Source organism: Pleuronectes platessa, chromosome 2 (genome assembly GCF_947347685.1).
Source record: "Pleuronectes platessa chromosome 2, fPlePla1.1, whole genome shotgun sequence".
NCBI classification, from domain to species: Eukaryota; Metazoa; Chordata; class Actinopteri; order Pleuronectiformes; family Pleuronectidae; genus Pleuronectes; species Pleuronectes platessa.
In genome coordinates, this window is record NC_070627.1 from 8,967,733 (window position 1) to 8,995,417 (window position 27,685).

At 40.7% G+C, this 27,685-nt stretch overlaps 2 protein-coding genes across 3 annotated transcripts in view; one reads left to right on the top strand and one right to left on the bottom strand.

Moving 5' to 3' along the window:
• Positions 1-27,685, top strand: part of LOC128425019 (potassium voltage-gated channel subfamily D member 3-like) — a 77,113-nt gene that overhangs the window by 5,118 nt on the left and 44,310 nt on the right. The window lies entirely within an intron of this gene.
• Positions 13,981-16,523, bottom strand: LOC128425028 (uncharacterized). 2 transcript variants are annotated; one of them, XM_053411514.1, is made up of 5 exons: positions 15,817-16,523; positions 15,442-15,714; positions 15,328-15,363; positions 14,728-14,812; positions 13,981-14,614 (listed from the first exon to the last, which is right to left on the bottom strand). In XM_053411514.1, the coding sequence occupies exons 1-5, from the start codon at positions 15,950-15,952 to the stop codon at positions 14,452-14,454; spliced, it is 693 nt and encodes a 230-aa protein (XP_053267489.1). In that variant the 5' UTR covers positions 15,953-16,523; the 3' UTR covers positions 13,981-14,451. The 2 variants fall into 2 exon arrangements, with proteins under 2 accessions (XP_053267489.1, XP_053267496.1); XM_053411521.1 differs by lacking the exon at positions 15,328-15,363.

Consider the following 27,685-nt stretch of genomic DNA (forward strand, 5'->3'; position numbering starts at 1 on the left):
TTACTCTATAATTTGCCTCACCATATACTGTAGTTTGTATATTCAACTTCGGCAAATCAAAGCTTCAGGCTTTTCAGTTTAGTTCGTACCAAAATGTGTGGGATAGTTTCCTTAAACCATGGTCAGCACCAATGGACCAACATTTTGTCACGACAAAAGAGATGGTCTTGGTCCAGATCAAACTGAACTATGCTGTGGTTCTTTTGCAATGTGTAAAAAAAATTGTGGATATACTGCAGCCAACCACCAGGAGGCATTTAGACACATTGGCTTCACTTTTGGGGAGCTGTCATGATGTCCGTCTGCTAACTGTAAGATGAATAGTTAAAGACGAGAGGCTGCACAGCGCCATCTAGCCGTCCCCAGTGAATGTGTGTTCACATCGTAACTTCAGGACAAATGTGGCTCTTGGCAGAAAACAATAACTTAACGGAAAACATGGAGACACATTGATAACTGAGGTAACCTGGAAATGGAGAACAAAAACGTTTTAAAAGTTCTGACATTGATAGCTGAAAGTCATGGTTGTCAACATTTTGTTTGCCTCTCCGCGTCCTCTCCGTGTCTGCTTGAGCACAGACAGCGCAGCAGTTCTGGGTAATGGGCTGGAGCTGAGGGAGATGAGGGGAGGAAAGAGACTGGCTGGCTGAATAATCAGTCGCTTTCACTGTCCAGGAACCGGGGTGTTAAATCAACCTCAGGTGGCTGATAAAAGGATCTGGATTGAATCTCGGCGAGCTCCGCTCCCTGCGGCTGCCTCCAGGCGCTGCCGCTGTCGGAGTCGGGCCGGATACACGGTCATTGGCTTCAGTGGGACAAGATTCAAAAGATTGATGAGGAAGGAGAAAGCCCTCTCTCCCCCTCTCTTTCCTCTTCTCTTTCTCTCTCTAACTGTCTTTCTCTCTGCACCTCCTCCCCTCGTCCCCCATGAATCTCCCAGGGGAGCAGCTATTTTGAGAACACAGGCCCTGCATGTGATGGAGAATTATCATTATCCGTTTCAACTATAATCTGACACACTATTCAGGCACAATGGTTGAGAGTGGCCGCCTTTACCTTGGTGACAGGTGCACTGGAAGGTTCACTGGCACGCCACCAGCTCTCCCAAGTCTCCCACGCCTCTGAACACATTATTAACCCAATAATGAGAGAAATATTAATGAGGTGTGCATTGAAATCTGACTCTGGTTTTATAATTAGAGTGATTCTCCCAGTTGTGGAGTCCTGGTCCTGGACGGAGGCTCCTTCTGTAGCAGAAAGTGAGAGATAATGTTGTTATGCATGTAGGTCATGTTCCCATCCCTGCCTTAATCAGTGGCTATATATAATCTGCTTCTTTCTTCTGAGAGACTTGTAGCTCGCTCCCCTCTGTGTTCTCCGCTCAACAGCTCTATTAGACAAAGTGGACTGGGCCCAGGGGCCAGAGGCAGGAAGTGTGGGGTCAGACGAATCATGCTTCAGTTCACGGAAACTCTGTTCGTCTGGTTTGGTCAAAATGAAAAAGAAGGCCAAACTCAACTTCCTTTATACTTTATCCAACTCTTGCTTCAGTCTTGGTATCGAGTTATCCATGACCTTTATTGATACCATTATATATGCAGATTCATTGCAAAAAGAAAATTGGCGATGATTCTTAAGATGATACTTTCAAGCCCTTATGAGAAAGAAATGTTATTTAGGCTTAATATTTCAAGTTTAATCATAACCTTTATCAAAATCGACAATGAATAAAAAGGAAACACAAAAGAACCAAGTAGGTTGCTACTGTACATAACAACTTTAGCCTAAGGCAGGTTAACATTAGCAACTCATATTATCAGACAGTTGCCATGAGGTCAATGTGTGCACTTATTAATTCTGTATACCAACATATTTGTGTTAAGAAATCTTTGCGTGCAGATGCCAATGCAGGTTATTGTAATGCGGATGTAGAGCAACAAAGTCTGCAGACTGAGGAGGTCATGGTGGAGGTTGGGGGTCAACAAATCATCAGCCGTTTGACATTGAGGCAGCGCTGGATATTTGTGAGTTGACATATGATGTTGTCGAGCTGATCGAGGTGTCGGATCAGAAAACGCCTCCATGTGCAGCTTGTGAGGGCAATAACAGAGAACTGACGTTTCATTTGGAGACCCCTTTCAAATTGAGTTTTGGAGCAGTGTTGCCTTTAATCTTCATCAAAATGTTCAGATATAGTGAGAATATAGCCACCTTGTGTTTCTTGAGCCTCGGGCGATAGCATCAAAAAGCTATCTTTTCTGCAACCATCAATTTAAATATTTATAGATTTTCTGTGTCTCGCTTTAGGAAACAGAAAAAGCAGAAAACTGTTTTACTTAGTTATCAGAGCTATTGTTGATAAATTAATCCGATCATCATTCCAGCGCCGCACATGTACTCACAGGCATTTCTGATGTATTTCTCCACGGGGACCGTCGAAACACATTTTCACACGTCCCTCTCGTGCGTCAGCATTATCGCTGCTCAGCTTGATCATTTGGAAAGTGGTGTCTTTTCAAACACATCCATCGACAACCGATGAGCCGCGAGCGCCTTGAAGTTTGCGTTGCTCATGAATATTTTAGCGCGTGCTGTGAATGAGGTTAATTGTCTAACTCTTAACTACATGAGTGAGTTTGGTCACGAGGAAGAAAGCGATGATCCTTATTGTGATGAAAGGTATTCTTAACTGCGTTCTTAGCTCGGCAACCTGCTCTGGGTAAAGGGATTAATTAACACTGGGTAGAACAAAGCCTCTCGTGCTTGGAGAGAATTCATAATCTGACTGAGTGGTTTCGTTTTTGCAACATACATGTAATATTTAAAGACACTTTACCTCTTTTGTTAATATGGCTTCTCCGTTTGAGGAAAATTTGGACGAGTTTTGTTTGTTTGCCTTGTGAGTTGCTTGTTATGTAAAAGAGTCTATATAGTTTTCAAAGTATTTGTGTGAGAGGGGTTGTAACGTCTACAGTGAATAATGGTTAATTGGTAACAGAAGTGAGTTTGAGAGTCGGTGTTTGAGGAAGGAATAAGAGCCACTTAATTCTGGAATGAAATACATTGTTTAGTTAATAATTCAGGAACTGAGTGCCGAGCTGAAAGACAACTGGGAAGAAGAGCTGTGTAGTTTGTAAGTGGTGATATTTTCTTTTTTTGGTGGTTTTCTGACCTGACCGGCTTTCAGACGGAATTAATCTTCTGTTTCTTTGTGTCTTGCTGAACCTGTGAGGTCAAAACGATCGCAGCTTGTAAGAAATTGGAAATATTCCTGCCTTTATCGGCCAAAGGCACTCTCAGAGCCAATTTCCCGACACAAGGCTCTTCAATAGAAACCTTCCTAACGATGGCTGGGGAATTTAATTTAGCTCCAACATGGGTTCATTTAACACCAAAAAAAAATCTACTTGCAAAGGATGGTGGTGTCTGCACAAGCTTAATGATCTATGTTCTTTCATGCTTTTATCATTGTACGTCTGGTGCGGTAATATGACCAAGCATACCCAGTGAACCTTGTGCTCAATGCACACACATATACATGCACAGTCGGTAGCACACACACACGTACATTCATACGCTGACCTCTCATTCGACAGCTATAGGAGAGTATTGCTGCAGTGCTTTTTCTCTTTTTGTGCATTTAACCTGAATAGGAGCCATCAGTTCTCTTTTCAAGGTCGAGCAGCAGCACGACACATGTAAAACTACGAAGGGGCTCAGAGATCACGCACCTCAGTCAAGGCTCAGCACTCACCTCCAGTTCTCACCAAATGTTTGTTATAACATAGTTCTAAAACTATAAGGGATACACAGTTTATTTTCCACAAAATTTTCATTATCTCATTTACACATTGGTGGTAGTTAATGGTTTGTAGCCCTGTTTATTACCCTACAGTGGCTGGAAAAAGCCTACTTCACTATGATATTGTTTTTCTGTTTTTCGATAAATTATTTTGATCAACGCCAAATTAGTCAAAGATCCATGAAACATTCTTTGGGAAATCAGCAAAAATATATAAAATGCCTGATCGCAATCTTATTGATCCACCGCTTTGTCCCAATCCACATGCTTATATAAATACAGAGCATTTTCCAAAATTTAAAAGGTTATTTCTTGGCTCATATCCCATCAGTCCACCAAGTTGTGTGGAAATATGTTCAGAAGTTTTTGATCTCGTTCACAAACAATCTGAGAAATGGACCGGGAGGAAAAACCCAACCTCCTTGTTGAACATGAAAAGCAACCGGTCAAAACACGGACTTGATTCTGCAGTCACACTAACCTGCCCCAGGGTTTTAACTTCTCTTTCATGAACTTTGTATGCAACACAATGGATTTCTACCGGGAGAGATAATGTGGAAATGTGCATAATTGTCCCCACAGTTAAACAATTATCATGTCTCAACCACTCTCCATCACGACCGTGCAGCTTTCCAACCTCCTGCAGCTCACTGTGGCTGCAAACTGTGATAATACCAATCCGAACCTGCAACAACAAAACAATGAGCTGAAATACCCTAATATGCTTTTTCCAGAGCTCAGATAAACTGCACATTGTCACACAATTTATTCTTAGTTTTAAAATATTATTAGTTCGTTTTCAATAGTGCAATTTTAATTAAACAGAAATAAAAAGTTAAATTATTTTGCAAATTGAAGTTGTTAAGATTTCGCTCACGCTCCCAAACAGCTGATGTTTCATTAACACCATTAGTTTTTTTCAACCATTTTGTTCTCGCTTATCTAAGACGGAGCAATTTGACATCAGTGGACAGTCTTTCATCCTTCGAGCGATCCATCTCAAAAAGGCTGAACTGTTCACTCTCTGTTTATAATCTTCTCTCATCTTTTTGTCTCATTTCTTTTTCTCCTTCAAGCCCAGTTTGTGTAGGACTCTCCATTTGCTAGTGAAGGTATAATGATTGTTTTCATACTTGACTTGAAACAACAAATCACGGAGCGCTACAGACTTTACAGTAAACACTAGCCGCTGTAGCAGCAGCATGTTCTCTTCACACGGTGGGAACGCTGCAATAACGATGACAGCCTCCAGACAGCAGGACCTGGGATTGGTTGTATGAAAATATTATAATAAACATGTTAAAGTAACTTTTTAATTGAGAATAGCACAACGAGTGGTCTAATACTAATGTCTAATGCAAAATGGTTGGATTTGATTTCATGTTCACAATGTTCTTCTCAGTCCTCAAATCAAAGTGTGTGTGTGTGTGTGTGTCTGCGTGTGCCAACTAGCAAGAGGCAACAGCAACTTTTTGTTTTCGAGAAAGACAAACTGATGTATTTAGCACCTTTTTAAACCACATTATCCAGGGCCGTTCTTTCCTACAGGTGAAATAGGCTAATAGAACTGCGGCCAGCAGAGTTTTTTGCGCCCCCTTCTATATCTCCAACCAATATTTTGACATAAAAAGAATGAATCTGACATTAAGGTAAAATGAGCCGGGGTACGTACCTCCTTGGTGTGGTAAGAACATGCTAGCACAGTATGGTTAGAGTGTGTGTGTCCAAGAAAATTCGACAAAGAAAGAAATAATGAAGAGGCAAAAGCCATCATTTTATTTTCGGTAGGGGGGGGCGCCAGGAGTGAAGCTTGCCAAGAGCGCCAAATGTGCTTGGGCCGGTCCTGACTTTATCTTCTAAGCTGTCAAGTATGCTTTGTTTGCTCCTTTACAATTTTATAACTTTGCTCTTGACAATTTTCCGAAGCCTCCCGTATATTCTCACCACTAGAGACCATATCAACTCATTGCTCTGGGTTAGCACAGTGGAGGGGGAGCGCTGGCATGTGATTGAACATGTATGTGATTACATTTGTATAAAAACATCTTCACAATGTGACACTGGGAAGAACAAGTGGAAATAGATGCGACGAGGTAAGAACAAAGAAAGGCGGGAGAGTTGCACGAGGAAGGATTAAAGGGGAGAAGGAAGTGAGCGAGCGTCACGTTAAAAGGGAAAGGAAGGAAGGCGGCGAGGAGGAGAGGAGATGTGACACTATCTAGTGCAGACTCCAACGTGCTATCTCAAGATGTTTGTATCAGGGCACAAAGGAGAACCCTGAATGACACAGCATGCTTTGTACCTGGAATGAGTTGGTTATTTTTAGATGCTTGGCCCTTATCTCACTACACAGCTGGCAAAGGTTTGGTTCAGGGAAAAAGGTAAAGAAAATGTACTTCTAACCTTCAGAGCGCTGTGGAGGAGGATATAGACGAGGAAACTGTAGAGGTGCAGTTAGAAGTTACTGTTTCTAAGAGAAAGTAAATGAAGCATATCAAGTAAAATGAAAAAGAAACAAGAAACCTTTGATCGTCTCTTACTTTTTACAAGAAAAGAAAAACTGATATCAAACAACAAGTAAGTGCATGTTTCACCGTCTGTGCCATCCACTTTAGCCGGGGGTGCATTTGCCTCCCTGACGTTATAAATAATACCAGTATGTTTATGTATGTTTTCCAATACAGTCTTGAATGCAGCTGTAATATATGGTTTCACGCCTCCCGTTCCACCTCCCTTTTAAACATCAATTTATATGCAGCGCAGGGTTCGGCACATGTTGTGAAAAGTAGGTTCTCTCACATTTATTTGAATCAAGTATTTTTTTCTTCTTCTTCTGTATCAGAATTGAAAGTGACCGTATGACTGCCTTTCATTCTCAGAGCAAGATATGACATCCATTAACCACAATGAGCTTTCTGATTGGACAGCAAAGACAATCAGTGTTTGTGGATTCGCTGTAATAGAGACCCACAGTCCATTCATATTCAAGAGTGTGTTACGTTTATATTGTGTCATCCTTTGTGAATGACACGCAACCAAAACTGTGTTGTGCTACAATTTGTACTAACTGTAGTTGTTACTATAAATTACGTGATACATCTGCATCATAACACACAATGTTTTTAAATGATCCGATGTCATAATAAGACTAAATATTTATCTGCATTTTTTTTATAATCTGTTTGTTTTTTGACTCGAGCTGTGGTCACTTACATTCAGCATGAAGAGGTGTGTAAGACGACAGTTCCACTGCCTGACCTGGATTTGCAGCTTGATGCCCCCAGCTGTGCCATTTATTTGTTTATCTGGGGTGTTTTGTCAACTGACTGTGAGCCAAAAGTGGAGTGAACAATGTCACGGATTTTCTGCATGAGAGCCCCTGAAAAGTGAAAAGGTAGTGAAGAATGAAAATGAAACAGATGTGTCTCTCAGATTGCTGCTGAACAGAGACGGTCAACACAGATTAATTTCACTGTGATATTGGAACAGTGAGTAGATTGAACTGCAGCTTCTTTGATGAAATTCATAGAAATAGTGGCGGTTGGTGTCATGTCAGAGTTACAAGCGGTTTCTCTCCGTCTGAACCGTTTGAGAATCTCTTCATATCTTTGTCTAGTCGTACATTAAGACTCTCAACAGGAACACATGACGGACTGCATTTCACTGTTTGTCAGTCAAAATTAGATTAGTATATTGATTGGAATCTTTTAATAATCATTCTTAAAATGTTTGAAATGTAACAGATAAAACAATTTATTGATTTATTTAAAGGAGAGATTTTATACTCCTGCTGAGGTTCATCATTTTAATTTGAACTGTCGACTGCTGCAGCTCCTCTTTTCAGCCTCTGTCTGAAACACTTTTTTCTTCCTGTCTCTTTAAGGCCCTGTCCTCATAAAGCTCAGTCTGCTCTGATTGGCCGATTGGCTCACTATGTTTTGATTGGTCAGACACTTCCAGCGCTTATAGGAAGATTCTGCCTCCACTCCCACTTTTTTGGCTTTGTTAGGGGGCGGGCCAGACTCGTGGCTAGGCGTGCATTATGCAAATGTGAAGTCACGTGACATGTGACATCCTAACGTTGAGGAAGCATCAGTCAGACGTTAACTTTTCAGAGCTTTAGCGTTCACAAGTTGAATGAGACAAATTGAAAAAGTTTACTATCGCCTTTAAAAAATTTAAGATTAAAGAAATAGTTGATATTAGAAATATTATTATTGCAAACATCCTACCTTACATAAGATGAGCTAACTTAAAGAAAACAGCTTCTATACGTACAGGAACCTGACACCATGGCTTAAAACAATCTGCTCTAAGGGAAAAGGTAGAAACAAGTTTTTTTGTGAATCCCTAAAAGTGCTTCGCTTCAGGTTCGTTAAGTCCATTAAAACAAGCACTACATGTATTTACTTCCAAAGCACTTCAAAACCAAAAGGTTACCACATAAATACAACTGATTTGCCTTGTTTAATTACAGTCATAGAAACAGCCCAGGACGTTGCCTTCAGTTAGAAACTTTCCAGGTGTTTTCTTTCAGTACAAAAAACTCACAGCAACAGCACAATTCAGAGTAGAAATAAACAACCAGCAGCATTTCAAAGATTACTATTCTATCAGACACAAGACCTGGATGAAAGGCTCCACTTTGAACCGTTGCCCACCGTCAAACGAGACGGCATGACACGCGGCTCTTGAAGTGAACCAGCAGCTCTGGATGCCAATTACTTTGACATCTGGAGGCTACGACGACCTCTCGGTGTCCTTGCAGAATACGAAGCATCTTGAAACCTTGTTATTCTCACATGAGAGCAGTTACTGTTTTCACGACTGCTGTGATGTATTGAGCTCAGGTGGAGGAGGTGAAGCGGAGCGCTCAGCTATCATTACTGCAGAGATCAGCGATTAGGGAGAAGCTGCTGGAGTTCTCTGTTTGGCCTCTGTTCGAATCGAAGTTTGTTTTCTTCTCTGCGTTTCATTTACCACAAAGATGTAAACTTTAGACTCTAGACATCTGGAAGTCGTTTAACGTGAAACCTAATTGTGTTTAGAGGTTATGAGAAAAATGGCAAGGATGGTAATGATAGTGTTGCTTTCAAATTCCTCAGATGATCAGGTGAATTGAATTTCATCTATTGCATTCAGCCAACTTTATTAAACTATCAGTTTGTGTAACAGCAGCCGAGTAGAATAGCTGAGGAAAAATTAAATGGATGGCAAATGGGATTCAAACCTCGTACAGGGAGTCAGAGTTCTGCCCCGGCACAGGACCCCAGATGAAACCAACTGGCACATCTTCACAGTGGCACCACAGCAATGTGCACATTAGGAGAGTGCATGTTTTTACCCTGCACAGTGAGCCACCTTCGCTCCTCGTCGGTGATGAATTCCCACGCTGGGCTCAACTTGTTTATGAATGCCAAAATCCTAGCAGGGGAGGAGATGTCGCAGATCTCAGAGAAATGAAACGGAGGCAAGAGCAGTGTATTTGAACAGGATTGTTATACATCACCACTGAGCTCTCAGATCGGTTGATATGATTCTCACACTTGTTTTTGTTGTTTTTTTTGTTGCTTTTCTGCTGTCACTCCTCCTGCTGTACAAGCACAGAAAATACTTTTTAATCCACTAAAACTCATTGTCTCATATGAACTTCAAATAAGTGTTTCTCCATAACTATTACATACATTTGGGAAAAAATGAAAATAGGAAACAGAGGCAACGTTTTCAAAGCCATTACAACATAAATGAGCGGTTGACTGGAGGAGTAAATTGACCAAGTGATTTGCATATCAGCTCTGTATTTCAAAGGGCTCTATCCATTTCTGGGCAGGCCGTAACAAACAGCAGCTTGGGCCGGCAGATTGGTTCTTCTGTGAGCAACAGAATAATCACACCAGGACTGTCCAGCACATTCATTTGATTACTAGAAGCAAAGAATAAAATACAACACACATCGCATGACAATGGTGGACTGGCAAAATCATGTTGAATATCATACAGAATGTATCAGAAACTTGTATGATGGTAGTAAATTGACTGATGTACTTTATGTTGTCGTCAAAAAACCCAAATCACTCAGCGACTCATTTTAAATACATTTTACACTAATAAAACAACATATGAAACAATGTTCACGTGATGCAAATTTGTGCAAAATGTTGTAAAACTAGTTCACACCATTAATTAAACCTATCAAACTGAGCTGTGAACTGTATATTGCTGCTTTTCATTGTATCAAGTGTCTCAAACTTTATAGTTCAAACGATTTGAAATGCACTCACTCTGATGTGTTTTTCAAAGCTCTCATTTATTTATGATGTATGCAGCATGAATCGATGCATAATTCCAAAGTATTTGCAGTCCAAGCTGGTACTAATGTCCATCCTTCAAAATATGTAAAACTCAACTGTATAGAACACAGAACAGTACACAACACAAGGTTTAGAAACAGTGATGCAATTAAGTACCATAAAACAGCAAGCAGCAGGTCATTCTGGACTTATCCCAGTGTTTCTGCTTAAAATGATCCCACTCCTGATCCAGTTTGAGTTCTGTGGGTAACAGCTTCCACATGTTGATTTAGGTTTACGAGTGGGAATCTAACGACTCCCCCCCCCCCCCCCCCCCCCCCCCCCCCCCCCCCCGAACTCACTCTGTGTAGTTTGAACCTGAGAGGAGCCACTATGCACCTCAGGAGTCAGATTACTTAGACATTTACAGATGAGTTTAATATCAGCTAATTTAATGAAATTATACTGGGATCTGACAAGCCGCTTACACCACTTGTCCATTCAAAGACCATATCACAGTACATGTAGAGTGCGTCCCTCAACCAAGGCCCGATTGGTGAAAATGTAAAGCGCAAAAAAAACTAAAAACAATACCATGCAATGTTAAAGAAAGTGAATTAAAACTTCTAGATCCGCCTCCTTTTCCCAATCTAAAATCGTATGGTTTCTTTCTTGACCCATATCCAATGCTTCCACCAACTTTCGTTGAAATCCATTTAGTAGGTTTCCTTGCGTAATCCTACAAAAAAACAACCATACATCAGAAACACAAATTGATTGAGGCAAAAACATAACCTCCTTGGCAAAGGTACCAATACATACTGTGGCCAGAGAGAGAAACTATCTTGAGTATAGGACTGTAATGTCTGCGATTTTCTCCTTGTCTTCTCAGGACTCCGCATCCTCTGAAGGTGCCAATATTCATATTTTTGAATGCTATTAATCAGAAAGTTTGTCCACTTTGCGTATTAAACTGAGCTGTTTTTAATGCTCATGGACGCGATCCCAGGTCGGTTGTTCATCTTCAGAGACGTACAAAGCATCACTTTGCTTTCATCCTTCAAATACGTGTTGAGTAGTTCTGTGTCTTTCCCACGGAGTAACTATAGATTTCAGCCCTGGTTCTTTCTTTTCTACAAAAACAAATATATTGCAAAGATTTACAGCGGCTGTCACCTCTTACATGCAGTAAAGATAGGCTTGACACAACTGAGGTCACAGAAAAAGAAAATTTTACTCCCTGACCGAAGCTGTGTCAGATTTTTGAGAAAACTCAATGACCTGCCTCTTCCCTCAGATTAAACTTGCACTGTGTCGCTGTGCTTTTTACGAAATCTGCAGAGTAGACTTGTCTCTCATCAAAATGTAGAAGTTCAGCACTGAACTGGATTTATTTTATGGAAAGATGATTTTACTTCCATGTTAGGAGTTTGCTTTTAGGACCTAAAGTCATTATTGACATCATATTACAGACTCTTCTTGAATCTGTGTTTTCAGATGTTTTTTTAAGTGGCGTAAAACGCATCAGCGCCTGGTCACTATATTCAAACCGTTGCCACACTAGTGTCCCGCTGCTGCTCATAAAATGGAACTAACCAGTGAGTCCAAATCACTTTTTCAGGGAGCTCTTTAATTGAATTTTAAATTTTTTCATAAATTTGGTTATAGTTATTTATTTGATGCTATAGAAATGGGTTGAAACTTTGTGATTGACAGCTGAGACTGACTCGTGATTGGTCGAGCCGCATTTCCATGGCTCCCCACCACGAACACAACTGTGCAGACTTTGGCTCCAAATAATGTCAAAAGCACAGAATGGAGGCAACTGTATCTGTGATATTTAAGCTTAATTTCAGCACAACGAGAGTAAGTGAAGAATTGTTAATATATTCATAAAGTTGGATATATATTTATCCATCTTTATATACAGTCTATGTTGTGCGCCCAACGTGTTTGTCAGTTCTTTATAAAACTCTTGAGGAGATTGCATTGATTCGTTTTCTACACAGTTGTCACCTCACATCAAACAGTGATTGCCACTATCGATTCCTCATGGGCGCAGCCTCTGGAGAGCTCATCGCTTGTGCTATCTGCAACCAGTTTTGTTTAAATAATTTAAGACTGAAGTTTGCTGACAAGCAATAATCACATTTTCGGGCAAATGTCAGCCATATTAAACAGTGTTCAATAACTTTTGAGTTCTTAAAGTCTGTCGCAGTAAAGTGAACCATGTGGTTGGTGAGTTGGTTGTTATTGATTAAGAAGCTTCAGCAGAAAGAAGACATGTTTTGTTTCTATTGACAGAAAGTTAATGCAGCTCAGATTTAGCTCGATATTAATCATATAGAATCATGAATAGTAACATTAAAATGCATGAAGTTTAAAAATATTTTTAGATAACTTATATTTTCCCTCTAAGAACTGGAAACTAGTTCAGTGCTGCTCCCAACTTTACTTTCTCGTGGTGCATTGAATTGCCTGAAATCGAATGAGCTTCTATCGACCTTACTTCCAGACCCATGGTAATTTGGGCCTATTACAGGCGACTTGTTTGCTTCACTGTGGTGACATCTGCAAGAGTTGGCGTTAAGTTACAGATGGCTTGTCAGTTCCATTGTGGGAAATAAACAAAACAACCTTTCACACCTTAAACAGGATGGTGCAATCATATGATGGTGGGATGTTGGGAGGGCCTGAAGAAGTTATCATTAGCTGCCCCACATTATTATAAAATATATTTATCCATCCATCCATCCATACATACTAGTTAAGGACCTCAGTATTTTCATATTCGTTTTTGTGTCCCTTCATTATTTCTTTTCCTGAATAATCTCAAAGAATAGAGAACTCCCCTGTAGAATAACCGCCATTATTCACAGCTGTCAGTTCAGTGAAAGAAATAACCACAAGCTGTGCCAATAATTCATGGGAGCTACAACGTGGCTATAATGTGATCTCCCTTATGCATATGCATAAAGATCTGTGCACTTCACTGATGGCTCACAAAGTGTGCCTCGGATGTCAGGCCAACTGTGCTTCCAGGCTGGTGTGCCAGTTTGATGAATACCACACACAGAAGGAGCACAGTGCGTCTAAACACACAGTGCTTAGTTAATCCACATGGCCTTTATTGGGCAAATAAGGTAAACCACTCTCTCAGGGAGTATTAGATGCCTCACGCAAGAGAGGATCTTAATCTTCATGTGCAGCGGTGATGAACTCATCAACTAATGACTATTCCTCAGGACAGTGTTGATACAATAGGCTTACAACCAGTATTTTTATGTTTTAAATAGTCAATCCAGGAAGTGAATATATGCTTTAAAAACAGTTGATGGATTTCCCTGTTCAGCACAGTTTATGGTCCCACAGGGAAAAAGAAAAGAAAGAGACGAAACCACAAGTCACTGGAGGTGAGAATCAGCTTAGTCATCAAACACTTGCTCATTTGTAATATAAGAGAAAAGCATTTTAATTTCATGTAGTTATCTGAACAATCTGTTCAATTTAGCAAACATGTCATAGTAGAAAGTCTGGATGAAATGTGCTCTCAACATGTCTTATTCCAACCTGTTGCACTTGTGACCATGGCGGTGGTTTCTTTTTCTCATTTCTTGTAATCCGTCACTCTCTTCTCCTCAGCCGCTTTGCTCCTCCATCCTGGAAAATCCTTGACATCCTTTTTATGAGGTTACATGAGAGCCTCTCTCACCTCTATATTTAACTGATACCATAATGACAAATCTATTCGGGTGACAGAATTCAATTACATATACGGAGAGTTTTTCAGGAGTGCCATGATCTCCAAGGGGATTTCTCCAGATGTACAGACATTAAGTCTTACTACAGAGAGACACAGGGGCGTCGTTAGGCTATAAAACAAGCACGACGATCTCCATGACTTTTATAACTTCAGACGACAAGAAATAGCAAATAACGATTCAAAGGGAGCAAACAACATGGAACCTCGAACAAACACAGGAGAAATGATACATGTAAAATGATTTAGAACAGTCAATTATATTAATGATTAGATAATAAGATATAACAAATACGATTCTTAGTTTCAAAATGTACTCAAAGGAGAGACGTTTAAATGTGCAAAAGTATTGACATTGACAAATGTGACAACTGAAACAATAACATTTGTATTGGAAGCTATCAAATCTGCACCATCAGCAAATGTAGTCATCCTTATAAATCCTAAACATCTCATTTAATTCAATTCAAAAATATATCAGGCAGCACTATTTTGACATGTGACCATGAAATACTACAAATTGCAGCACTGACTGAGCTTTCTCATAGGTTTGACCCAATAGTTAATACTTTCTCTGGGCTTCAGAAGAGCGTTTCCCTTTAAGTGCCACAATAAGAATCCTTTTCCAACTGGTTGGACATCTCCATCCAGGACAGGTCCCACTGCACCTCCGTCACATCCAACTTGGTGGCAGGAAGCACCCCTGCTGGAACTTCCTGTTTGGAAACAGGCCAGCAGCTCCAAGTGCAGAACTTCTGGTACCTTCAGGAAAATACAACAGGCAGTGAATCATTTACTTCACCACCTGTTGGGCTTGTCGTTCATGCAGTAGAAAGTAGGAAGTCAAGACGGATGAAGATTTTATAAATACTAACCTGTAGTGACAAACGAGCCAAACAGTCAAAGGAATGACGATCAGAAGTAGAACCCCACATGAAGCAATGATCCATTTCCAGGAACCTGATCAAGACGACATAATACTTGTTTAAATAAATAAAACTGTTATAATAACAACAACAATTGGATTTCCAATCATCTTGGCGGACACATGTAGTAAGTGTCAGGAAAGGGCCCAATGTATTTTGGTATTAAGCCGATCCAGTCATTTTTTAACTCTTTCTTTAACATTGTGCTTTTAAAACGTTTTCCTAGGGAATAATTCTTGGACCTTAATGAAAAAAATCTGCCGTATTTAGAGGACTGATATCTATGAGTGTGTGAAATTTGGTGCGGCTTGATTGTATTTAAGGGGACTGCTGGGCCTTGGTGAATATGCGCTCTACTGAGTCCCATTGTAGTTTCTTTCATCTCATTAGATCCTGAGGGATCTTCCTGAAGAAATTAGACCTTGATGAAAAGACAGAGCAGGAGGAGAACCAGACAACCAAAAGGCTTCACTCAATAATGGAAAATGTGTTGATTAATATTGAGTATTTCCTCCAAAACAAGTAGATGTATATGAATAAGAAAAATACCAGTGGAGGCTGGAGTCTCCTCTGATGTGAAGTTTCCTAAAAGAAACAACAGTTGATATGTGACACTGATCCACTTCTATAGAACACACAGCAGAGTGATGATGTTCAGCTGACCTCTGTCCGGTCTCACTGATAACCAGCTCTCTGGACTCTGCAGCTGTCTGTCGTGGGACGCACACCTGTAGAAGCCTTCATCTTCCCGTGTCACATTCTTAAGAGTCATCTTTATGACTCGGTCTGAACCGGACGAACTGTTAGAGTCAATCAATGCTCCGTTTTTAAAGAAGCTGGTTTGTTTGTGTTTGCCGCTCTGATGCTGACAACACAAGGTGACATCGTCATCCGTAAACACAGGGGAGGCTTGGGTCTTCAGAATGATGTCGCCATCTGTGGAAGAAAAATAGAAGGCATCCTCACACCAGTACACTCCACTGGTCCCACTGGCAGCAGTGAACACAAATACTTCAGACTTGCAAGGGCTCATGCTACCTCCTGGCGTTGAATAGTGAACGGTGAGGTTTGAGGTCCCTGCTTTTAGGTCAGGAGAGAAATGCACCAGCTTCCACCCTGAGGAGTTAGTCTGAGATGTGAGGCACTGCAGAGTGAAACACTCCCCACTGAACATCTGTCTGGTGTCAGGAGTCAGAGAGAGCGAGGGAGGGGGCAACTCTAGGACAGAGGTTGACAGAGAGAAATTGGGGGGAAAGGGGAGAGAAGATGAGAGAAGCAACAGAAACAGTCTGCGATTGAGGCTTTTCAGACGTATCCTGGTTTGACGATTGGTCAATCTGTAATGGACATAACTGAAATAGCCACATATCTTGACAAAATGTCAGAAACAACACAAAAACAGAGATGTGTTTGGCATAGTCAGAAAGTTTGGACAACCAATCAGGGATGAGTAAAGTCATTTGAAAGCAATCCATCGATGTGTCTGCCATTGTTACCTCTGCCGAGGTCAGAGGTCATGTTTTCACCCCTGTCTGTTTGTTTGAAAGGAAAATAACACAATAACAACCCAACAGAGTTGCATGGAACTTGGTGGAACAATTTGGTTTGAGTCAGAGAAGAAGCCATTATATTTGGATCTTCCTGTAACATTTTGAGATTCTACGTTTTTCAACACTTTCACCATTTTCCAAGGGAGCAATCTTGAAGGAAAAAGATCTGGCACATTTATGGAACTAATATCTATGAGTGAGTGTAGCAGCTTGATTGAATTTAAGGGGACTGGAGGGCCTTGGCGGAGGTGCGCTCCACCGAATGCCCTTCTAGTTTTAACTGTAAATCTCTGCTCTCACTTATTGTGATTTGCCTTCAGCTGTACTCTAATCTCCATACTTGCTCGACTGTAGTCTCTAAAATCACCTGTGCCTACACTTCACTAACAATTATACATTTAGGAAACACCCTTCTCATGTGATAATCTGTCAAACCCAGTCAACATGAATTTCTCCAGTAGGGGTCAGATTGCCTATTTAATTCCTACATGAACAACATAAAACCAACAATGTATCTAATGTTAGCATGCTGTGTCCTGCTCACTGTTGTTAAAGCAGGACAATGGCTTCACATCTCACAGTGATGACTTAGGATTTTATAATAATGAGACATATTAGCATTGAGTAATAAAAGGGTGTAAAATATGATGACTTGCTCTTATAATAACCTTGCTGGTGCAAGGACACTAATACTTTTAAAGGTAATGGTAGATGGCTCTCTGATTGGTTTATTGCATGTTATGCCCAAAACCCACCTCTGAATAGTAAAGAGACAAAACAAATCTTGTGTCGAGTGCAGCAACATTTTGTAATAAATCAAGTACTACAGGGAGAGTTGTGTCTGTTTTTGGATTCAATGTTTGGCTAAAAATGTATGACTGAAGATATCCTATTGATAATTAATATACATTTTTTTTGACAGTTTTACATTTTGAGATTGACCTGTCCGGGGTGTACCCTCTCACCTAATGTCAGCTAGGGTTCGCTCCAGGGACCCTCAAAGGGGTTTTCAACATTTTATTGCTGCTAAACACAGTCAGTCATGAAGCCAAAATAAGCTTAAATGAATAAACAAATTAAAAAAAAATCTTCTGACAGTTTTCTGATCAATTAGAAATAGTATAAACCATGTTTTGACTCATGATAGGGAGGAGTGACAGATGCTGTTTTGAGGAAAATAAGAGCCTCTATGTGTCTCTGCATTAGTCAGTTTGAGAATACACAACCTCTGTACTCATCTGATTCGTCCTGTGCAAAGCAGAAACCTGATGCCGTGCTGCAGTGGTTGCAGTCGTTGCTGCTGCTCACCTGACACTCCAAGCAAGACTGGCCGGGCCTTTAGCTCAACCTCAGTCCGGTTCTCCCGACACTCGGCTTGGCACCAGTACCTGTCGGCCTCCTCCCGTGTTACCGCGGTCATGAAGTAGCTGTCACCAGAGACCAGGTGCCTGGGGGGGAGCCCTGTGTGGTTTGGACCTGAACCACCAGTAGCTCTTCACAAAAGCAGAGAGGGACTCCACTGTGCACTGCAGTAGCACACTCTCACCCAGGTAGATGTTTGGCCCCGGAGGCTTCACAGAGACACTGGCCTCCAGAGATCCTGCAGGAACAGGGGGGGCTACATTATGGGCTTTTTCATGCCGGGGTTAGGGTTAGGGTTAGGGCTGCTGCGCTGGCTTTCTCACTCTGCCAAGTAACGTCTCTCATCAAGACAGCAGGATTACAGCCAAGGAGTTTAGCTCATAGTAAATGATGCAAGGAGTGAAATTGTAAGTACAGGTAGTTACAGAATGTGGCTATCTGTAGTTGTTAACGATTGTTACCTGCTTAAATTTAGGTTTACTTGAGGCAAATGAAAGGGAATATTGTAATGAGCTATGTTAACACTAAGCTAACTAGCTAGCTATTTTGTTAGAAAATGTCTCCAGTGAGCAAGAGTGTGAACGAGCAAATTTGAAATGTAAGAAATAACTATCGACAGCTCTCTATTCTTTGCATTAATATCTATCTCTAGTATTTTAAAACAATAATATCAGTGCCTATAGAATGTTGTTGTATATAATCAGTTCATATTTGTGTTGTCAAATTTCACAATGACCCTGAAATTCTGTCTCTTCTGTTATCTTATACTGAATGAATGCAAGCAAAGATACAGAGAAAAATCACACTCTTTCTGATTGAACCAATCTATGAACTGTATGAAACATGGATAATATCCGCAGCCCCAAATGAGCCCAAAAAAAATTGGCGCGTGCTGTGCGCGCAAACATTCAGCAGCCTTAGGGGCTAAGCCCCCCCTTTCTTTCAACCCTAGAAACGCCCCTGGAGAGACACCTAAGAATTAAGAGTTAGCTTTGTAAAACACTCTTTAGAGTCTATTTATAGGATTATAGGCCATTACTGACAACACTCTTATTGGTTGAAACGGACCATTTAGTACGTCACTGGTCCATGAACCCTTGGTAAAATGTCACCTCTGGGCTGAGGAGTGTACAAACTGCAAAGCCTTCAAGGACAAAAAGTGCCTTCTTTGTGCAAACTGCACAGATAAGTGGACTGAATATGTTCTATAAGAGCTGGAGAGTCTTACACATCTGCAGCCAAGCTAGTCTCTCTGTAAGCCCAGTAGTGCTTTAAGATAAATTGATTGATAAATGCTTAGAAGTTGTCCAAATCCAGGGGCTGCATCCTTCGGAGAACGCCACTAGGCTGTCCCCTTTCGAAGGCTCCTTTAAAAACAGTCAAATAATGTGTCCATTCATGCTCAAGCAACAGAAGCTCCAATGGGTGGATCCTTCTCAGGTCCACCTATCCCAGGATTCATTGTGCTTCAGTGACCAACCATAGAGATAATGACAGAGGCGACCTCACGACCAAAACGTCAATATCATCAGGCTTCAACTCAACCAAACTGCTAATGGTACAATTGTTAAAAACCAAGGTGCATTGACACTGTCTTGTCATGTCCAACTGCAGCTCTGTTGCTAGGCGACAGCGGTAAGGGCGGGACTAGACAGCAATGCAAATCCCAGAAAACCTCTGAAGACCAGACCTCCTCATCTCAGTTTGACCTTTGCGGTCTATGAAGCCCACAAAGGAGCCATAGCCCCTGGGAAGGTTTTGAGTTTTGCATATTAGGGAACCATTTTTGACCTCATGGTGGTACTTGCTAAGCAGTTTGGGAGTTACAGGGAATATAATATTAGTAGCAAATGTCATGGCGATCGATTGGAAGGGGTAAATAGTCGGTAGCTCACTTCCTCACAGTCAAACTGACTCTCTAGGCTACAGCTGGCTCTGTTTGGCTATCGCACACTGAACCCTTTCTTTCATTGGAGAATGACTCTCCCAGGACACAGTGGCAAGGTAACCAAATGTGCTGTTTCTTCCCAGGGTCATTTCATTCAAGGTGTGGTACATGCGGTAAAAAGACCTGCTGCCGGGGGCATTAGTTTCATCATGGGAGAAGTTAGAGTGCATCGATTTTAAAGAGACGAATGCCCATGTCCAATGCTGTGGAAATGTATTCCTCCCATTCCCACATGTCTGCCTACACAAACCTACTGTACATTCTGCAACATCTCATTGTGCCCTGCTGTTCAATCACCTAAAGAATACAATGAAAGATCTGCATGTTTTGAAAAGTCTTTGTCCTCTTCAGTTGCTATGAGAAACCGTACAGCAGCTGGTTATGTGACGTTTGTCAGAACTTCCTTAATCATCGATAGAGAATTTTCTCTTCGCACTTTAAAAAAAAAGAAACACTGATCAGATCTTCCTAGAGCCAAAACAAAGTTGTAATCATTATGCAACTTCAAGTGCACATAAGCTGATGTGTATGTAATCATTGACACTCTCCTTGTCGCTACTTGAAAAACCTGAAAGCAAAGTATGTGACTAATTTGAACAGACATTCACTCAAAGACAATGATAACCTCTTCTGTGTATTTCAATGTTGGACTCCATACACATAAATGTAATCTGTTTACTTCAGTTTAAGTGATGTTGGTTGTAAGTTACAATGCAGTGTTAGATTTACTGAGTATTTTACCTTCAACTGTGGATGAAAGAGTAAAGGCTTGTTAACTGACTATGAGTTCATGCACTTTAATCTGTTGCTTTAATCAATATAGTTTGCAACTCTCTTTAAAAGATTAATTACTGCCCATTATTCGCAATTTATCTCAATGAACAAATATTGCCTCTCAACTTTCGGACATAATTTATAGTCCCTGTACACAAAGAATACACAACAGCAGTATTTTCATATATTTGATAGTTTTTAATCACCATTTGCAAGATTGATTGTACTCAAAGATGAGTTTCTTACGTTAGCTAGCCTAACGCTAAAACTGTAGTAAATTAGGATTTCTTCCAATATTATTTTCCTAATTTCAGGTTCTGTATATTTAAGTATAATTCTTCGAAATGCACAGGTCTAAATTTCCAATAACTTGACCTGGTTAGAGATATTGAGTTGGCCCAGAGTCGGAGTGGAGGAACCCTACAAAGTGAGGAGTCACCATGGAGATGAAGCAGCTCAGTCTAAATTGTCTCCTGTGGCCCTTTCTCTCCTGTCATTGTCTCTTCAGTCGAAGCGTCAGCACAATGCTAACTTCCCCTTGAGCTGTCAGCAATGTGTTCCTCTACTGTCCTCAGCACAATATGCAGACTGTCTTGTTTGGTGCTCGTCCTGGAAAACCTTGTGGCTGTGGAAGCTTTTGGCTCAGATATAGAATCACTGTTGCCATAAGAAATTATCTTCTCCTCGACACGTTTCGTGAAGAAAATGGCAATTATCAGGTTAATCTGATGGCAAGGGACTCGTCCAAATTTATAAAGTCTTTATTTGACCATATTGTCATTATGAAAGCGAACAATTTGAGAAACCATTTTCGATTTCTGGTTTATTAATCTTGGCCTTGTATCAGGCCAATAAATCTGACTCACTGAGAGTTACTTGTAAAAATCCTCTGCAAACATTCTTCATCACATACACCAAAAAGACACAAAACCAGGTGCACATTTCTTGTGCTGATAGCAACGCAACTGGGGACTTTTGATGCCCCTGATGTGAATTACTGTGTGTAATGGGTTGTTGTTTTCTTATACTTCAAATTAAAATAAGTGTAAGAGCCGTTTATCTTATGCATTTTTGCAAATGAATATCTGAATAACTGGAATTTATGATATATGATCTTCCTAAGAGTTACTTCATGATACATGATTTTAACATCTCTCCTCAGGAAAATGTTCTCTCTCTCTCTCTCTCTCTCTCTCTCTCTCTCTCTCTCTCTCTCTCTCTCTCTCTCTCTCTCTCTCTCTCTGTATGTTTCCACGAGCTGTATTTAATTTGCTCTGCTGGACAGTGGTCAGCATCGATAAAACCAATGCAGCAACTCTTCCCCGTTCCCATCTGCCATATTTTATACTTTTAAACAGAAGCTTCGTAAAAGACACATTTTATGGAGCAGTATCTGCATTGTTCCTCCGCCTGCATGGGACCTGTATTCAATTTAATATCACCCCTTCTTTATCCCCCCTGCCTCTTTACTATGGAAAGTGAATATGGACTTAAGGTAAAAAAAAAAGGCATAACTCATAAATGGTCGGTTTTTAACACTTTTTGAGTCTAGATGACCACTCAAAGCACTTTACAGTACAGTCTTACCATTCATCCATTCACACACACATTCATACAGTGCATCTATGTGCTGCACTTTATTACACATCACTCACACACAGGGCCAGTTTGCGGTTCACTCTCTTGCCCAAGGACACTTTGCCATGGGTAATGGGGGAGACTGGGATCAAACCGTTGACCTACTGGTTAGAGGAGGATCCTCTCTACCTCTTGAGCCACAGCACAGCAGTCCTGCACTAGAAAAACAACTTGACAGTTCAGCAGAGGTAAAAGCACTCATTGAGCAGAATGGTCCTTTCCATAATTTGCATGGTAATTATTGATGCATTACATGTGTGCATCACTTTAATATTACAGCTGTTAAATGTGGGGTTACACTGATGGACGGTTTTGAATCCCCTGGGTATTAGTTGAATTTAATTTTGCATCACAAATGGAGCGATGCTTGTAGTTCAGGGAGTCAACTTGAGCAGCACTGCTTTAATCATGTGACATGCAACACTCCCCACAGTCCTCTGCACACACTGTATCAATTTGTCGGTCTACTTAAGCTGCAAAGGTTTTCCATCTCTCCCTTTGCTTTCCAATATGCCTCTGCTGGTCTGCGTCAGTATTGCTGCCTGCTGATTCTGCCCCCCCCCCCCAACACCCGGGCTTCCTACTGTAGGCTCCTATAAGGGGTTTAAAGTATTTTTTCATGACTCCTCCTTATGTCTCCGTAATCAAACCTGAGGAGGTGATGAAGTCTGAGCCTAGATGCCAAACTCTAACTATTTCTGCTGCTGCTGCAATAAACATTTCAGACGGGAGTTGTCTGAAGGAAATCCTGCAGTGAGCACTGTGTGTAATGACTTTTGAAAAGTTTAACCACACTTTTGATCGATTTTGACCCTTGATAACTCTGACTAGTGATGTTGGTCTCTGCTTGCTCTTTGGCTCTCGGGTGCTTTACCATCAATGCTCCTCCTCTCTATTTTCGGTTGCTCTTTTACCAAGATGAAGTTTCTGGGATCAAAAATTGGCAATGTTACATTTAATGTGAATCGATACCCAGTAATATCGACATAAATCAGTTGACTATCGACTTTGAGGGGAGGTGCCTATGTACTATATTTCAGTCTGTACCCTCAAAATTACAGACTTTGATTTCCAACCCTCAACAAAGCACAAGTACCTTTGAATTGTACTTAAATACAGTACTTGAGTGAAAGTGCTTAGTTGCCTTTCACCATTGCTTTCAGAGTAGTTGATAGTTTTGGTATTCAGCAGGGCCGAAAAAAGATGGTTTTTAACAGGCCAACTTCGATATCTTGTGCTTAAGTGGTCAAACAAATCTAGTGTTGTCGATCCGGCCATCGTTTCTCTGTCAACATCTCTTATTCACACACTGTAAAATGTCAGAAACAAGAGATGACAAGCGGGGGCGCTGTATTGTGTTGATGGCTGAGTGGTTGATGACGATGATGGCGGCTGACGATAGCTCGGCCTTTTCATAAGTGAGGCACAAGATGACCACTTGAGCACAATGAATGTTCCAGGCTTTCAAAGGATCTCATTGATCCCACCAACTCCACCTCTCCACACATCTTATTCTTTCTGCCTGTCCCTCTAACTCCCACTCGTTCCCTCCCCATTCTGCCATCAGACCCAATTTACTCCATCACATAATCTCTAACATGATGAGTCAGACGCACCGTCGCAAACAGGTGGAGAGATGAAGCAGCTGGTGCTCAGAAACACATTGATTCTGCCATTTAGCCTTTTATGAAAACAACGGAGGACGAGTTTCAAACCAGTAAACATGGGTGATGCTAACTGACTCCCAGGGCTCTCATAGTCCCAGCTGTACATTTGTTTCCCTTCCAGGCCATTTAGTATGTGGTGCAGAGAGCCGCCACTCCCTTGAGTCGAGTTTGTAGCTCTGCCACCTAAAGCAAATTCACACACATACACTTATCAACGCCTAATGTCATTATACTGTAGTAAAACTGTTATCCAGGGGAGGGAGACGAGGACTGAGGATAGTTATTCTTTATGTCAACGTCAGTGATGGATGTCCACCCGCGTCCAAACAGGTGGCATCCTGCAGGCAATCACAACTTCATCAATAACGTCCTCTGCCCACTAAAATTCCGTCTGCATTTCAGGCTGTGTACCTCATGTTTTTAAAAGGCCTGTCCTGTAAACGTTGATGGATGTGTGCATTGATGGATGTAGATGTTCCCACAAACCTCGTCATAAATCAACATCAACAGCCCTGAGATCGAGTCGGCATCCACACAAATGAATATAAACACAACTTAGGACCAGAGTCAGGAATCACTACTTTGAGATGCCCACGCCACAAAGGCTTCGATGCAAAAAAAACATTTGAGGTTGTTAATGCCAGCAGAGGACAGTTGTGTCATCTTTCATTCAAAGACCAACTCTATCACAGTAATGAAAAATTACAAAAAACTCCAAGGCAATCTCTTTACAGCTGTTGAAAGGCTGGTGTTGTCCTGCGATGGTCATGTGGCTGAATAGCACTACAAAAAGGAACCATTGTTTTAAGTGATCTGTGTGACTCCCTGACGAAGGCTAGATGCCGAAATGACTCAAAGCTTCTTTTTTGTAAAGTCCACAGGAACATGCCGTAACAATAAAGGCATTTTAATAGCTACAAAGAGAGTGCCCTCATGTATCCTGATCCAAAAACTAGCCTCAAACTATATCACTTTGAGTCCAGGAAGAGCATCTTCACAAAGTGTTTTGATATGCGTCACAGTTATGTTGATTTTGAGTATGCTAGAACAAAGTTTATTATACAACGATAATAATAAAAAGTGTAATATAGTATAGAGTTTAGAGCGGTGTTTATAGCATAAAAGTTACACGTTTCATCACAATCACCAGACTGTAACTTCTTCATACAGTGGCAACAAATAACGGAATTACCTGGAAACAGTGTAGAAGGGAGATATTCAACAGCAGCCAAGAGGGGCAGTCCACAGCTCCTGACTTTATTTCTCAAATGCAGCCGGGAATTTATGCTGATTTCATTGCCAGAGCAAAAAAACACCTGAAGTGTTTATGCTGGATGGTTGAACCTGTTTGTTTTCCACAGTTTCTCCCTCAGCGGAGAGAGAAAGTCAGATATGTTTTAAACATATCCCCACACTGATTGGGTCTCTGTTCTGAGAGAAACCCGGTTTTCAGTTAAACAACTTAATGTGCAGTTTTAGGATTTCTATAGCAGTGCAGAATGCTTCAAGATAAACTGAAACTCCAAATGACAGTTGAATGTAGATAAATCTATTTACTGCCAAAATACAGTAAGTAAATAAATAAATACAGTGGCTGGATGCAAAAATACAACGCTTATAACCTGATATTTGGAATCGGGCTGTTATGACTGATTGTAGAAGGCTGACTTTTTATGAAATAAGTGACAATGAGCCAGCATGAAAAACACCAGCCCCCTAAAACTGAAGCTAATAGGAATTCAGCCATCTTTAATTTTATTATTTGATTTTCCTAAGGTTTCATTTCAGAATATCTGCTGTGTAAAGGCCTATAGAGACACAAACACTGCATATTCTTCCCTTGTAGGTGTTCAGCTGTGTCATTTACTAAATGATGTAACAGAAAATGCCATATGTGGCCTAAATCTTTACAAAAAAAACATGGCTGTGCAGTCGTGGCCAATCACAGCTCATCTTGAATTCCACCAGGTCAAACACAGAGAAAGTCTCAGGGGACATATTAAGCAGGTGCAAAACAAACTTCCATTTGACAACTAAATATGCAAAAACATAGTTAATGGAGTGATCATAGAACATAACACTCTATGGAAACCGAAATGTCTCGTCGGTATTAATTAAAGTGCAGCAGCCGATCAGGCCATCTGTTAGTATGAGTTTAACTCTGAGGTGGAGGAGTGTGCATACAGTATCATGATATTTTTTTCAAGAAGGCGTTTTTACTTTGAGTTGAGTTTTTATTTTTTTATTTTTTTAATTTTTATGACTTTGATTTTAACTATGTGGCACTCTGAGATTCTCGGATGAAGAGTGCCTTACAAATAAAATGTATTATTATTATTATTATTATTATTATTATTATTATTAACATAAGGCTTCAGTTCCCTCAGCTGCAGGCAGAGGCTGAGTCAGGTGGGTACCTGATCACGCTACGCGGTGGTCCTCCGGGGACCCCCCAGTTCAATGTGGTCTGAGTTGCAATGTGCACTCCTCCTTGACTTCTTAGGCTTCAGAGGCCTCGATGCCTCACTGGCTCCTTGTGATTTCCATAATGGTCAAGGCTGATGTGAAATTAGGTTTATGAACTATTCTCGCACTAAATACAATAAAGACAAACCGATCCTGTGAGATCTGTGCACACACTGGACTCGATAGATAATGCATCTGACTGGAAATAAAAGCCATTCTATGAAAGTTTAAAATATGCTGTGTAATATAATACGGAATATATTGTACGCTGCAGGCCAGTGGAAGTTATGCCAAGCTTTTGAATAATAAATATGCCCGGCTGGACTCTGAAACTTGAAATGTTTCTGCCCAATGTGTGAGCAGACAGCAGGCTGCACTGTGGCTCGCCCCGCTGCTTAAATCTATTGAAAGAGTTGGCTGGTGTTATGATTCACCAGCCAACTTGGTCAACTGCATTATGGTTCACAATTTTCTGTCATTGATGTGTTTTATTTATGACAAAAACTACAAATGTCTCACTAAAAGGCCATCGCTGTACATTAGGCATGCGCTGGAAACATCTAATTAGTGCATCTCTATCAAACCTTTTCTGAATTTGTGAATAGGTACTAGAAATGTGATCTGAAGGTGCTTGCAATTGTGTAGTGCCGATCAGTACTGGAAGTTCTCTCGGTGAGGAATTGACACAAAAGGCAAGTGGAGAATACAGCTACTCTTATCTGCCCTTCAAGTACGAATTGGCACTGCACCCTTTCAAACAACCGTAGAACATCTGGTCTGAAGTAGCTTGCGGTAACCTGGAGAATAGAGTAACTGCCCTTCACTCATGTAGAACAAGAAAACTTAAGTGATATCTCGCTCTTCTTTAATGATCGATGAACATATCCATAGCTTTATTCTATAATATATAGTTACATATACATTTGAGCATCACAGGTCTAATCTACCTTGTGAAAAAGTTAAGTGTCAGTTTGGAAACTGTAGGTAACTGCTTAGCTAGTTTAAAACCATTAAATAGCTGCATGCTAACTCGTCTTTCTGTTGGACCCTGATCTTGTAACAAGAACCACTGGACCAAACTACCTAACATTTAAAATTACAGCTGGTTAAAACAACTTCCCTCTCAATGAGCTACACTGCAAACATTCTTCTTATACACTGATGAAGCAGTATACATAATCGAGCAATGTACTATACAATATCTGTTACAGGAGCATTTTTCTGAATGTGTCATATTATTTCATAATCAAATTCTGCAATACATCTCCTTCATACAGGAGTTATTGTGCACCAGCTCCATTTGTTTTCCATGAGTTTATAATAGAGCAGTCTTCATTTTTATTGAGTTGAATGTAGAGATGTATGGATCTTTTGTGGGCACACAGTACACAGACTTTAAACACTGGAAAATAGACATATTGGTGAGCTAGCGGCTTCTATTAGAAAGTTAATCATTTTGACCAGCACATTCCACAGGGGCATGTCTGGTATTGAACCAAAGA